General features: G+C 32.4%; 1 protein-coding gene across 6 annotated transcripts in view; it reads left to right on the forward strand.

Moving 5' to 3' along the window:
- Positions 1-534: 534 nt before the first annotated feature.
- The window catches only part of LOC147077705 (modular serine protease-like), a 42,662-nt gene continuing 27,827 nt past the window's right edge, over positions 535-15,369 (forward strand). The window contains exons 1-5 of one of the 6 annotated variants that reach the window (XM_085960645.1): positions 535-760; positions 12,643-12,733; positions 13,940-14,003; positions 14,736-14,941; positions 15,045-15,299. In XM_085960645.1, coding sequence (XP_085816771.1) covers positions 12,643-12,733; positions 13,940-14,003; positions 14,736-14,941; positions 15,045-15,299 — 616 coding nt within the window. In that variant the 5' untranslated portion in view covers positions 535-760. Of the gene's footprint in view, positions 761-4,878; positions 4,981-12,642; positions 12,734-13,939; positions 14,004-14,735; positions 14,942-15,044; positions 15,300-15,369 lie in introns of those variants that run through there. The other 5 variants (XM_085960644.1, XM_085960642.1, XM_085960647.1 and 2 more) reach the window with 5 other exon arrangements.

The following is a 15,369-nucleotide window of genomic DNA, read 5'->3' on the forward strand; positions in this document are numbered from 1 at the left end:
GTGTTCCATTGCAGAAAATGTTTGGGAAACCCTAAATACAGAGTTTCTCAACCGGTGATCCGCAGAATTTCTAGAATTTTTGGCGTCCAAATGCCTATGCTAAAAAATCCAAGAAAATCTTCTATAACAATTTGAAAATTTCACGTGTAATTTTCATAATTTAAAAATGGATATGAGATGATTAATTAAAGCCGCCATATGGTCGCCTGGAAACAGGACGACTGCCACCTTAATGCGGAGAAATATTAATAAAAAACGTGAATAAAAACACGTATCTTAGAATTGAGATCGCAAATAGTCGACATACATGACGTAATATAAATATGGTTTCACATTTTGTTTTTTCCGTTCCAGTGGCGATTGGGGATAACCAAATTCAATTCTGACAACTACTTATACCATTCAGTTTGACCACCAATCACCTTGTACGAAAAAACAAGGATATGATTATTATGTTATTAATAATTAAAAAAAAAAAAACTGTTTGATTATCGGTATTACCTACGTCTTAATATATAATATCATTTTCCTCCTATATAAACCTAGTGTCGAACTGTTGGTGCGTTGACGTGTTTTTTTTAGATGTTTGAGTGCTGTTTATTGCGTAATCAATATAATACTTTTTTGTAAGAAACTTTTCTTTTCAAAAATCAATAAATCGGAACGAATTGAAAATATTTAAAATGTTTTTGACAAGTATCTAAGTGCAGACTGTGTTCGTTTACCATTGGGTCCCTGCAAGGTCTGGAGGCGATAAGAGGTTGTGATCAAGAATTCTTTAAATATCATGATTCTTGTTTCTGGAGAGTTGTTTCCGGAAAAATAATTAATGAAGTTCTAATGAAATTTTAAAGTTTTCACTATATATGATCATATACGCACGTTGCATACACAATGGATAATATTATAATCTAATCTTATTAGTATGTGTTGTTTGAGTATAATAATATTATAATGATCAAGGCCCACTATAGTCAGGCCGTGGCACAAATTGAAATTGTTGCCTATATTATATATACTTCGAAAGCTATACGGAAAACTTTATTTACTGCAAACAGGTTTCCGCATTGCATTCGGAGTTAAGCACTAGCACTACCATCGTAACTCGCAGTCTTGTCGGCCTTGACGCATGATTTTCTACATGACATAAATTAACATTGCATTTAAATTTAAACAATTATTCAGATAATTTCTAAAATGAATATTTATCACTTGTCAATCATTATCAATTATCAATTCTTTGTTCAATACATGTCTCATTCATATTGTGAGTTTTCTCAAATATAGATAGGTACCGAAATTGATATGTGTGCTGGTTCAGTGTTATAATTGTTAGCGTAAACTATTCAATATTACTAGGTGGCAGTACCACCAATCAACATTCTCATATTTCTTATACGTCTTTTCACTATCTCTTTCTCTTCCATACGTTTAGTGTATGATCTGTCTTACTGTCTTAGTTCTGATGTTTTAGACTCAATTGTTAGTCTATGAGCTGCTGCATCACCCTGGCCGAGTCTTTGTAGAGTCGCTTGACTTTATCGAGCATGCCATCGCTGAAATCGTTCATTTCGTCCAGTTCTTCCACATCCGCACTGTTTCTATTTTTTTTATTAATTGTGTAATGTTGCCTAAGGTTACAGTAGGTTACAGCACCCTATCCTAATAATAATCACTCTTAAACTTGGATAACATACAATTTTCTCGATATGCTATTACCGCACTGTAAGAATTTGTCAAACTATTATGAGAGTATTGTTTGTTTTCTTTCACCCTTGATTAAAATAAACCATTCCTCCGATTTTTCAAATTAAGAACGTTTATACGTATATATACCTAATTTTAATAATGTTTTCTCCCTATCCCGCTTTCTATTACACATTTTCATATGTTTTCTCTCATGCGTTACGGATTTAGAACTTGAAATAAAATAAAATATTAATAACAATAATAAGTAGTACATTAATTAATAAAAATTACAATAGTTACTATGAATAACTAATTTGTGAAGAATATATTTGAATATTCGGTGTTGATTTTTCTATTGTTATCGTTTATCAAATTATTTTTTTAGATTAGGATTCAAAGTAAGTACCTACTGTCGGTACCTCGATCAAACCACAAAATCCGATTGCCTAAATTAGCGCAATTTTCGAAGCACTCCAGGTGTATGAATACTAGCTAATTTCATTTTAATTATGTAGCACGCTGGTGGCCAAACTGGTAAAGCACATTAGTGCGAATTCAATGGATGCGCGTTCGAAGCCCGTCCGGCGTCGTATTTTTTAAAGAAATTTATATAGTAGGTAGATAGATATAAAATAATAGAGATGTTTTTAAAATACGCATTCGCACATTTTATACCTTGCCATTTGTTTATGTTTTTTAACTCTTGTGGTTACCGGTTTTTGGTGATATTCACTTTTAATAGAGGAAGAGAACATTCGTTTACAATAATATTAAATTCATAAAACGTACCGAGTTATTCAACTGCATGAATTTTTGTTGGTGAAGAAATGTTATCGTCGCTGTAGGATTGGTTTGTCGAATAGACCAAATGTCAAATGTTCAGGAGATGAAAAACAAATTTCATTATCCTATATTTAAATACATGTAGGCATTTAAATTCTTGTTTTTACAGCGTATGCATGCTGTATTCATTACAAAGTAATTTAAAGAAAAGGATGGTTCTGGTCCATTTAGATACAAAAAATGATTCTGCATTAAAAGGTAAATTTTGACAACAACGGATATTCGACAAACCAATCTTATAGCGACGTTATGTCAAAAAACGAATTAATTATACCTTCCATTAGCTTTTCAAATCAAAAATAAAAAATCTAGTAAGGGTAGTTTTGTAATCCGACAGTTTTTTTTTATTTATATCATCAGAATAATTATGTTGATACCTACAATTAAAAAAATCATATTATTAAGGTGTAAAATAATTGGCGTTAGATTCATCTCGCAACGTAATAATTATAAGACATGTAAATTCAATAAAACAAAAAACATTGGTTTTGGGTTTTTTTCAACAATTAATATTTTATTAATTAGCCAATTACGTTCAGACTAAGATTTGTAGAGATCAATTAGCTCAAATTCCGAAGACAAACCATTGCTTTTATGTCTCAAACAAAACGAAAGCACTGGAGGATGCATCCGATAAATATGAAGCGAGAAAAAGGAGAATTTAATGTTCTTTTTCAGCAATTCATTAAAGATGAAAAACGATTTTTTATTTACTTTCGCATGTCAATACAAAGCTTCGATGAATTATATAATTTGATTACATTTGACATTGACTTGTAAACTAAATTTAATCTAGGTACTAAAATTACTGCTGTAATCAATGCATTTTATCAAACCGGATATTTAAAAACTTAATATCGATGATTTTAAACGAAGTGACATTTAAACTTATTTGTTTGTGTACCTACCTCTATCTATAATATTTGACATTTCGATTCTAACCTTGCAATTTTACCCATAACCTCACATGTCAAATTTATTATATTATTGAACTATGAAAACTATAAATCTCGCCAAATTATCAAGTATTTATGCACGTAAATCAATCAAGTGTTGATTTAAAAACAATATGTTTGTATTAAAAACGATTTATATAATTTTCGTCACTTAAATCGAGTATCAATCTTCTCTCTATCGATTATTTTTTCTGATCCAGATATTGCAACGGTTGAGGGGTACGAAGTTCTTTGTAATTCCGGTAATAGAACTCTAGAACGCAAGCGTTCTCATTGACCGTGTGGTCTGACTGCCTGCTGTGTGCACAGTCATGATGAAGTCCATACAGTACAAAGAACGCTGAACTCTGAACGCGGAACGCAGAACGCCTGACCGCTCAGGCCAAGCCCTCAAGCCCTGATACCTAAAACACCTCGCTCGGCATTCGGCGTGGCCTACGTTACAATGTAGACCTCATTTGTTTCAATATTATAATATGTCAGTGCATCCCTTATCATTATTGTGTTAATAATAATTATTTATCTAACCATCCTTAAAAGTGATCCGTCAGTGATATAGTGAAACTTAATAAAAATGAATCCCGTAATACCGAGTAATGTAAAGTTAACCAACCCATAAATGTCACAGTGCCGTGCGAAATCTAAAACCCCCTTAAAATCATAAGTAATAATTAGGATTATGTTCTTACATCTACAATAAAACCAACTCTCCGCGGCGGTAACAAATTAAAAGTTCTGTGTTATTAATTTTATAATTTTACCTATAGTATAATGTGTAGCACAAATCCCCACAATGCCTATCTCGCATACACAACAAAATACCAGGACCTGAAGAGAATTCATACACCAGAGAATCTTCATCGGAGTTACACTGGTTAATTTCGTCGTAATTAGGTAGGACGCAAGTGGCTCAATCGGTTTGAATACGGCTTCGTGTCGTACTCAGGGTCGATATTTTTTCAAACATGTTCTCTGGCAGGTATATAATATTATGTATGTGAGGTGTTTTTAAATTATAAACGATCAGTTTATTGCCCAAGCTACAAACTCAATGGTACAAATCTACTTTTTATCATTGTACGAGCATCAGCTAATGTCTAATGTGTTATATATCTGTGATAATTTTAATTGGAATAAATATACGAATATGAAACCTATTGCCATATATAAAACGATCCCAAAAATACTAAAAAAATATATCGTTGCCTGCGTTATGTTTAAAATGGTTTATAATATATTCCAAAAAATATGCTTAATACCTATATGTAAATAAATTCATTTAAATAACTTAGGACTTACTATTAATATTGAATTCTATGTAGGCAATGAAAGCTAACGTCTCAAATACTAAGTCAATGTATTCGTAAACCAATTGTTGAGAACCTCTTTTGTAGCATCTTCAGCGTAAGGTCAACCGGCGAGTACCAAGACGATTTTTATTATTGCAAGGTCAGTAGACCTTAAGTGTTGTGTTTTGTGTAAGAAACTTTGAGTGAGTGTTTGTACTTATATTATTTTTAATGGTAGAGTAATGCGTATGGCGAATACATTTTAAATAATCAATACACAACTAAAACAACAAAAAGATTATTTTTTATTCAAACATAAATTTACAATGTGTACGTTCGCCAAATGTATTATCTTATATGCCTTATCATCACAAATATTTAATTTTTTATTTTTACCAGTATGATATAATTACATAAGTGCTCTTGAAAGTTTTAAGACGTTTCTTCGTTATTTATATTTGTATGCGTCTTTTTAGAAAGTTGAAACGTATATACCTAACTTGAAATTCTTTTTATTAATATAGAATCAAGCTTTCATTTCAACTATAAGCTATATAACACGTTTATGGTATTTTTTTCAATAAATACCACTCTCCGCAAGAACCTTGCTGACTCCAGTCTCTTGGTCAAGGTACGCCGATGGCTGAACCCTGTTACAAACCTTATCCACTACCTATCTATAGTCAGGCTCGCGCCAAGCGGGGGTTCTGAGGGCCACTTGAGCGGCAAAATACTATTGAAACTACATTAACTATATCTTATTTTGAAATATATTAAATTGGTATATTAGGAAACTCAGAAGGACGATACAGATCAAAGGAGGATAATTGAAAAAATAGTCGAAAATTTTACAAAAACATTCTTATTTTTTTTTTAATTATATTAGTATATTTCTGATTAGGTCATTTTGTGGACTATTATTTGTTGTAGTTTTACTTATAAAAGAAGCAATTATCTACGTATTATTATTTTGTGTTATTGAGTTGAACTTTTTCTCATTATAATATTAAAATAAAACATATGGCGTTTAGAGTTAAGACGATATTCTATCTAGAACATTGAACTATTCAGTAAAAAGTATTACTAAGTACAGTACTTTATTACAACTATAGGTAACTTTTAAGGGCCCACATGCACCACGTAGGTCAAAATGGAGATTTTATGATATTTTATTTATATATTTAATTTTGAAGCCTTATTATCCTTAATATTTATTTGAAACATTTGTTGACTGCATAAAGTATTTTTATTATATAAAATAGTATTCTTTTAAACATCTCGATCTAATGTTTTAGAATAAAGTCATATTTCAGTACATCCATGTGCAGTGATGTTAAGATTTTTTTGTTTTATTAATTTTTAAACGCATTTATAAAACTATTAGAAAAATTGTTGTTAACATTATATAGTAAACTATTTACGATAAAAAAATATATATATAATCTCTGTGATTCCAAATTTATTAGGCATTTTACTACTCAAAAAATGGGCACGATTAACACATTTGAAGATAATTCTAAAATTTATAAGCTAAGTGTTTGACCATTCAAATGTGATAAAATATCCTACGAATAATGATTGTTTTATAATAATTATTGACCTAAGAATAAGGTAGGTAGTATTTTTTTGAAATACCTACGCCATTTCTTTTGCTGGAATGTCTGTACACTGGCATGCTTGGAAGGCCCTCAAGTTTTTTTTAAACAAATATGTCGATACGTTCTAACGATGCGACCGCATCGTCTGCTTAATGGGAAACTGCCACTGCTTTCAAAAGTTGCAATGATCGTATTCTTTCCTTCATTTTCCGCCCATTTTATTTTGCCGCCCCTAAGCAACGCATAGCATGTCTATGCTCACATGACGTCACTAATAGCAGTAGTGGGAAGTTCTCTGCGAATGAACCTGCAATACAATGTTACCTATATCTAACATAATCAGTAGACAAATGATTCTGTTTTTACTTAAATTTCTATATTAAAAGTGGTTTTCAACATTTTTGGTTAGAACATTATTTCGAACGTCGGGGTTACCACTATGGGGATAGTAATAAGGACATATTCATTCAATGAAAGGAAAATATTCAGATACGTTGCGTGAGATTGAGAAAAATACCCGGTTTATATAAATAAAAATATTATTACATAAATGAAATTGTCGAAAAATTACAAAAAATAACAGAATTATGATAACAAGCAGACTAGCTGAGCCAGCTGGCGGTCGCCAGTCTGTCTCGCTAGGTCTTGCAGACGGCTTGGCGGTATTGGATATTAATATAATTGTAAAGTATGCATAGGCGGCGCCATAGTTTTCCCTTCGTGATGGATTTTCATTCACCTCAGACAGTTTGACATTTCGCTGATTTGTCAGTTTTACGATTTTCAAGTCGACACTGCCAATATAAATTTGGGGTCATATGCGTAGTCTATTCTGGAGTCTGGCCTTCACAATATCGTCTGACACCACCTCAGGCTGATAGGCCTAGCAGAACAGCTGGCTAGAGGAACAGCTAGGATAAATATAGCAATTCATATTACCGACAGAAATACAAACAATTTAGAGAGGCCTTCATCCACCAGTAGATTGATTCAGGCTCATGATGATAATAGCAATATAAATATATATATTATAATATCACCGATTTTGATAAATACGGCAATTCAAATGACAGAAATAAGTAGAATCAGGCTAGGGAGGCCTTTATCCAGCAGTGGATTGGTTCAGGTCGATGATGATAAGAACGATAGAAATAGGTATAATATCACAAATTCGTTAAACCAATAGTAGTAGAATCAGGTTGCGGAAACCTTCATCAGTGGATTGATTCTGGTTAATGGTGATGACGATATGAATATGTAGACAATTATAATATCACCGATTTTGATAAATACAGCAATTCAAATGACAGAAAGAAGTAGAATCAGGCTAAGGAGGCCTTTATCCAGCAGTGGATTGGTTCAGGTCGATGATGATAAGGATGATAGAAATAGTTATAATATCACAAATTCGTTAAACCGATAGTAGTAGAATCACGTTGCAGAACCCTTCATCCAGCAGTCGATGGTCACGTCATATGAATTTTATTTACCTACCTACCCAAATGTAAAAATAATACTATTACATAATATATCAGGATATAACCATATATTTTATATGATGGTAGTATGTAATACATATTATTATAATATCCTATCATTATGCTTCAAATACACTCTATGACGATCGGTCATATATATGTCGAAAAACCCGTTTCTTATGTTGGCGTTCTGTGTCACAGGGTGTCACAGAGTGTAAATACGATGTCATAGTTGTCATACAATATGTATGTATAAATGTCGGAATAGCATAGATTTGATCATAGACACTAAAACGCTCTTATAATATATGTGCCCGATCGTCATATAGTCTATTTGAACCTTAAGTTATCTGAAATTATTCGTTGATAGTAGTATTAAAATTCTCCATTATTATTGGCAATGAAAACACATATAATATTGCAAGAAATGTCTATGCTATTTGAAATGTCACATTACTGTTCGATGTTTACTAGGATTTTCACAAATTCTAAATTTGAAAATATTCTGACACATCAACTAAATAAGCGAAAGAAAACAAATGACAATCATTAGTCTGTTAGTTTGACAGATAAAAAGCAGTGATGTGGTTTTAGATTATATTTTCATAGCAATTAGTGAGGGTATATGCATTTATTTCTTGTAAAAACTCAAAAGTACGCCAATGTAGCCATTACAGATTTGAATAATTTGTGGAATATTAATTTAGATACTAGCTGAGCCAGCTGGCGGTCGCCAGTCTGTCTCGCTAGGTCTTGGAAACGGCTTGGCGGTGTTGGATTTTAATATAATTGTGAAGTATGCATAGATGGCGCCATAGGTTTTCCTTCGGGATGGGTTCTTTATTCACGTCAGGCAGTTTGACATTTTGCTGATTTGTCAGTTTTACGATTTGCAAATCGTCACTGCCAATATAAATTTGGGCTCATATTCGTAGTAAATTCAGGAGTCTGGCCTTCACAATATCGTCGTAAACCACCTTAGGCTGCAGAACAGCTGGCAATCGCCGATTGCTACCACTGACATTTTAATTTTAATACAATATGTGTGCAGTTAAATATGATAAATAATTATACATCTCAATCATTCGAATATAAAGCAATATATTATGTGATTATCATAAATAGCGATCCAATATAACGTGGTATTAATCTCCTTCGGGTCCCATTGATATAATAGAAGAAAGTTAGCAGTGTAAAAAATAAATTTAAACATTATTTTGTTTCATCGTCTATAAAAAATAAATGCTTGCAGCCATAGAATAATATTGTAAAAATTTGAATTAAAAATTAACCTTAAACATTAAAGTTTCCCGGTGCGGGACATTCATACCGAGACAAATGTTGATAAATAATGAAGCAATACATATCATTATAATATCTGAAAGGAATAGAACAATTCTGATAAGAATAGGAATTTATAAGACCTAAAGATGTGGAATCAGCTTAAAGAGGCCTTCATCCACCAGTGGATTGATACAGGTTGATGACGATGTAAATGGGTAGGTATATAAAATCACAAATTTAAAAAATATAGCAATTTATATGACCAAGTAGAGTAGAATTAGGTTGGGATAAACTTCATCCAGCAGTGGATTGATCTTGGTTGATGATGATAATGACGATATTACGAATGGGTAAATATAATTGCAATATTTTTGATAAATATAGCAATCGTTTAACCGCTAGTAGTAGAATCAGGTTGCGGAACCCTTCATCCAGCAGTGGATTGATCCTGGTTGATGATAATGATGATTATGATGACGATATGAATATGTAAATAAATAACATTAGCATTTTTAATAAATATAGAAATTCAACACTGTCAAGAATACAATCAACGTAGAGAGGCCTTCATCCAGCAGTGGATTTATTGAGGCTCGTGATATTAATGGCATTATATATAGATAGGTTGATAATAATGTCACCGATAAATATAGCAATTCAAATGACAGAAAGGAATAGAATCAGGCTAGGGAGGCCTTTATTCAGCAGTGGATTGGTTCAGGTCGGTGTTGATAAGGATGATAGAAATAGGTATAATATCACAAATTCGTTTAACCACTAGTAGTAGAATCAGGTTGCGGAATCCTTCATCCAGCAGTGGATTGATCCTAGTTGATGATGATGATGATAACGCTATGAATATGTAGATAAATATAATATCACCGATTTTGATAAATACAGCAATTCAAATGACAGAAAGGAATAGAATCAGGCTAGGGAACCCTTCATTCAGCAGTGGATTGATACTGGTTAATGATGATGATGATAACGATATGAATATGTAGATAAATAAAGTATCACCGATTTTGATAAATACAGCAATTCAAATGACAGAAAGGAATAGAATCAGGCTAGGAAGGCCTTTATCCAGCAGTGGATTGATCCTAGTTGATGATGATGATGATAACGATATGATTATGTGGAAAAATATAATATCACTGATTTTGATAAATACAGCAATTCAAATGACAGAAAGGAATAGAATCAGGCTAGGGAGGCCTTTATCCAGCAGTGGATTGGTTCAGGTCGATGTTGATAAGGATGATAGAAATAGGTATAATATCACAAATTCGTTTAACCGCTAGTAGTAGAATCAGGTTGCGGAATCCTTCATCCAGCAGTGGATTGATCCTAGTTGATGATGATGATGATAACGCTATGAATATGTAGATAAATATAATATCACCGATTTTGATAAATACAGCAATTCAAACGACAGAAAGGAGTAGAATCAGGGTAGGGAGGCCTTTATCCAGCAGTGGATTGGTTCAGGTCGATGATGATGATGACGATATGAATAATATCACAAATTCGTAAACCAATAGTAGTAGAATCAGGTTGCGGAACTCTTCATCCAGCAGTGGATTTATCCTGGTTGATGATGATGATGATGATTATGATGACGATATGAATATGTAGATAAATAACATTAGACATTCAATACTGTCAAAAATACAATTAACGTAGAGAGGCCTTCATCCAGCAGTGGATTTATTGAGGCTTGTGATAATAATGGCATTATATATATATAGGTAGATAATAATATAATATCACTGATTTTGATAAATATAACAATTCATGTGTTAGTAAGGAGTCGAATAAGGCTAAGGAGGCCTTCATCCAGCAGTGGATAGGTCAAGATTGATGATGACAGGGACAATAAAAATAGGTAGATATTATACAATATGACACATTTTGATGACTATAACAATTCGTATTAATTTCTTTCATTGTTTGCAATGGCAACTTTATTAGTTTAATATGACTATATTCTGATCTATGGAAATTAGTAGCCTAGGTAATTATTCAATAAAAAATGATTGAGTGAACAGCCACAAAGAAGTATTTTAAAAAAATCAAATTTGGAATATCACGTTATTTATGAAATGGCGGACAGTGGCGCACCCCGCTGTCAGAAGATATTATACGTAGTGAATTGTACCAAAATTATGGTTTTTTCACCGGAAAAAAGTGCGCCAATGCCTACATTACGATATTTGAATAAAAATAATCGAATCCGTTTGTCAATTAAAGGATTAGAAGGTCTTAAGCGACGAAGACGTCATTCTGTGAGGCGTAAACAGTAAATATGGCGATTGTATACGGTGTGTAAGAAAATATCGGATATAAACGTCACGTACCTGTAAAATCATGGAAAATTTCTGAAATGTGTTCAATTCAATCGGTAGATGAATCGGTTGCGCACATTTTGAAGTGAAGATGTAAAAATAACAATAAAATGTCGCTTAAATGGGCTGTTAGTGCATTTTCCAAAATCTCTTAGGATAATAATATATAGGAGATGTGAAATATCGATTATATAGAAAGTTTTAAGTGACATTATAATTAATTTGCGGTAGATAGACAGTAAAGTAGCGAAAATGTATGGTGACGGATATAAAACGCGATTTAAAAATGATATTATCTGTGATTGTGTCAAGTTTTATCACATTGTGCCGGATTCAAATGGAAGTAGATTCGGGACTCCAAAAATTGAAGTGAATTCCTTTAATAATCAACAAAATGGTATTTCTAAATTTAAAAAATGGTGCGTTTTCCAAAATCTCTTAGGATAATAATATATAGGAGATTCTATTTTTACTATGAAATGACGATGAGTGACGTAACAGATGTGACGCGATGCGGTTGATGCAAATGCTACTGAGAAAGTGTCTAAAAGTGCATGTTTGCATGGCTTATCTATTGATTGAAAAACTGCGTCGTGTTACTATTTTGAAATGACAATGAAAAGCATGTTTGATTCTTAGTTGAGTCAGGTTTGTTTTGTTTCATAAATTGCAAATAAATATTAATAAGTATTACTTTCTAAATCAGCTTCTTTTGAAATTTAATTGACCTACATAAATTGCTTGTTTCACCTTTAGTGTTCTTTTTCAATTTTAAACAATAAGGTGTTGTGATATACTTAAATTATAGTTAATAAGTAGTGGTTTTATGCTAAGTCATGTTGGAAGAATGTATAATTCCGAGAGTACCTGTCCAATTTGTAATTTTGTTTCTTAAAATCATATTTCTATGTAAGCAATAAAATATCATCAGGGATTGTCATCATTACTGATCGTATCAGGTTTCTGGACTATATCCGTGTGTTTTCCACTTTATTACCTGAGTATTTCGGAATCGTTGCAGAAACCATTTTTAATAACGTGCCTGAAACGTCGTCGAGTAAAGATGGAGAAAAAATTCACAAATACAGCCTTAAATCCAAATGTATACAATAATAAACAGTCGTTCCAGTATCATACAACCTTTTTTTATGTTTCAGATGATATTTCAAATACATTTATTTAATTTCGCAATGATGGAGTCACCACATCGAGGCTGGACACTGTTGATATCAACAACAATTTTTATCGGTAAAGTATTAATTTATACATTTTATAAAAAGAACAATCTAAACTAATTAATTCACTCATCAGACGCCAGAGTGTAGAGATTATGATCAACCCTGCCGAAACAGAGAGATATCACTGAGTTATTATAATAAATCGATTCTGTCGCAGTTCATAAAATACTTTCATAACCATACTTTATTGTCCACGTCGCGAACATACCTTAAATCAACACTCGCACATGCTTAAAGATGACTTATAGGCTAGGGCAGGGGTCGGTAAACGCTTGGACCAAAGAAGCTAAATATGAGTGACACAACGGTTAAAAAAGAATCGAGAGCCATACGTATACCTATTTTTATAAATATGATTTATTTAAATAAATTAATTACATTTTATAATTATTTGTTTATTAAGTGAAGAAGATTTCCCGAATAAAACTAATGTAAATATATGTTTTTATTGTTGAAATTATAAACATAATTTTTACAGAATTTGAATAACATACAATGTTCACGCATCACTTAAAACTAATGTAAACAATGAGAGTTTCTGTGTGTTTCTTTTTGTAACTTGTAGTTTTTAATTTCAGGCGTGACTCCAAATTCTCATCGGTTATTTGGCTTCTCTAACTGCTATTTCTATTGTTCATGTTTTAAAATGATTGTTCACATACATATTATGTAGATTCAAATATGAGTTCGGAAAGCTATTTCATGTATTAAAAATCGTAGTATCTACCTTATGTAGATCTTTTAGAGCGCTCCACTTGTGTTGTGAAATAAAATTACATTTTTCACTCTCAAAATCCTCAATCTTGGTGGCAAGACCTACAAATTTGGTACTCCATATCTCTTTGATTGTTAAATCCACCAATAAAATTGTATTTCAAAAGCGCGCGTGTCAATATCAAGTGGAGAAAAATTTAATTTGTCGACGTTTGCAATGGGCGGATTTAAAACAACAATCTCTTTGCATCAACCATCACGTAGAAAAATTAGGCTCGCGATAATGTCATTTTATAATATAATAAGTGTACAAATCAATGACAATAATAAAAATTGTGAATTTTGCAAAAGTTTTTGTAAAAATTGGGAATTGGGAATTTGGCAAAGAGCCGCACGCCAATACCCAAAGAGCCGCGGTTTGCCGACCCCTGGGTTAGGGTACATGCTGTACCTATTAACCCCCCTTTCAATTCTACATTAAAACATAATATTATTTTTTTAGGGTTGATATCGAAGTCATTCACTGCAAACATATCTGAAATTTTAATACCGGATACAACAAACAGGTAAAAAAAATCTTATAAAAAAAAATATATGACGATTCCAGTTCTAACCTTAAACGTAAACAAATCTGATATAATTACAAGATAAAAAGAACTTTTTACATACCACGTTTTTAAATTTTCTGTTAAATCATATAAACTTGACAATTCTATGTATTAATAATTTAGGACAAATAAGGCAAGTGTCAACAAATCATTTGTTTGCTATTTTGCAACAAACAAACAAATATAGAATACTGAAATGTCATTTTGATTTCTATAGTAACACACGTACTTATATATTAATAATTTAGTTGCTAGGACCACCCCCTTAGCAACCAATAATAGTGGATTGGATTACGGATTTCTTCCGAAATAACTTTTCATACAAAACAGAATTAACTGAAAATGAATTCAATTCTACTTAAAGATGGCTAAAAGTATTAAAAGAATGCATTGGCATCGTGTTCTGATATATTCTAAAAGTTTCAAATGTCTAGCTAGTCGCTAAGTTAGTTAAAAATCGATTGCAAGATTTTTACTGGATAAACAACCACCGGACAAACAATAATACGAGCTAAGAAAAACGTCATTCATATTCAAGCTAATATTACCTCTTCCAAGCTGATTTGAATTGGGCAATGCACACGAAAAAATTCCAAACTGGTTCGGTTCGGTTAAGATTTATGAGCGGGGGGGGACAAACCTAATATTTCTAATAATAAACTCGATAATAATATTAATAATATTTTACAGAAGTGGATGTGTTATGCCGCAGAGCATGACAAATGGTACATACAGCTTACGTGGCTCAAACGTGGTCAAAGAAGAGCAGTTGGCGCCATACAACTCTATTCTCCTATTGACTTGTCCATCAGGCTATTTACCTTCTAATAGTGGAGTCAACTTTTGTGATGATACGAAGAACGACTGGTTTGAAGAAGAGTTAGCAACATGCCAGAGTAAGTTATCAGAATGACCGAAAGTGGAGTGAACCAAAATATAGAAGTCTGAAAAATGTATTGAACATTTTGACATATCTTTGATATTGACTTTCATTCCCAGAAACGTGCAAGCCCCCGAAATCAAAAACAGTTGAATTTACATGTACGATCCCTTCTAAAAATGGACAGTTCATCACAGGGAGTTGTGATACAAATCTGCCTTCTGGAACAACCGCTACTCCGAAATGTCGCAGTGGCCATCATTCACTCACCACCAACAAAAACATATTCTGCACGAACGGTCGCTGGGGATACAGTATGCCTAGCTGTAAGGCAGGTGAACCAAGAGTGAACGACATGCCGACAGATTGTGTTTGTACGTGCATTTGACACATTGGCTTGATTACTTATCATGAATAATTAAAGGGCCATATTATTATCTTACT

This window comes from Rhyacophila brunnea, unplaced genomic scaffold, assembly GCF_057557595.1.
Source record: "Rhyacophila brunnea isolate RB1 unplaced genomic scaffold, BYU_Rbru_1.0 scaffold_12, whole genome shotgun sequence".
NCBI classification, from domain to species: Eukaryota; Metazoa; Arthropoda; class Insecta; order Trichoptera; family Rhyacophilidae; genus Rhyacophila; species Rhyacophila brunnea.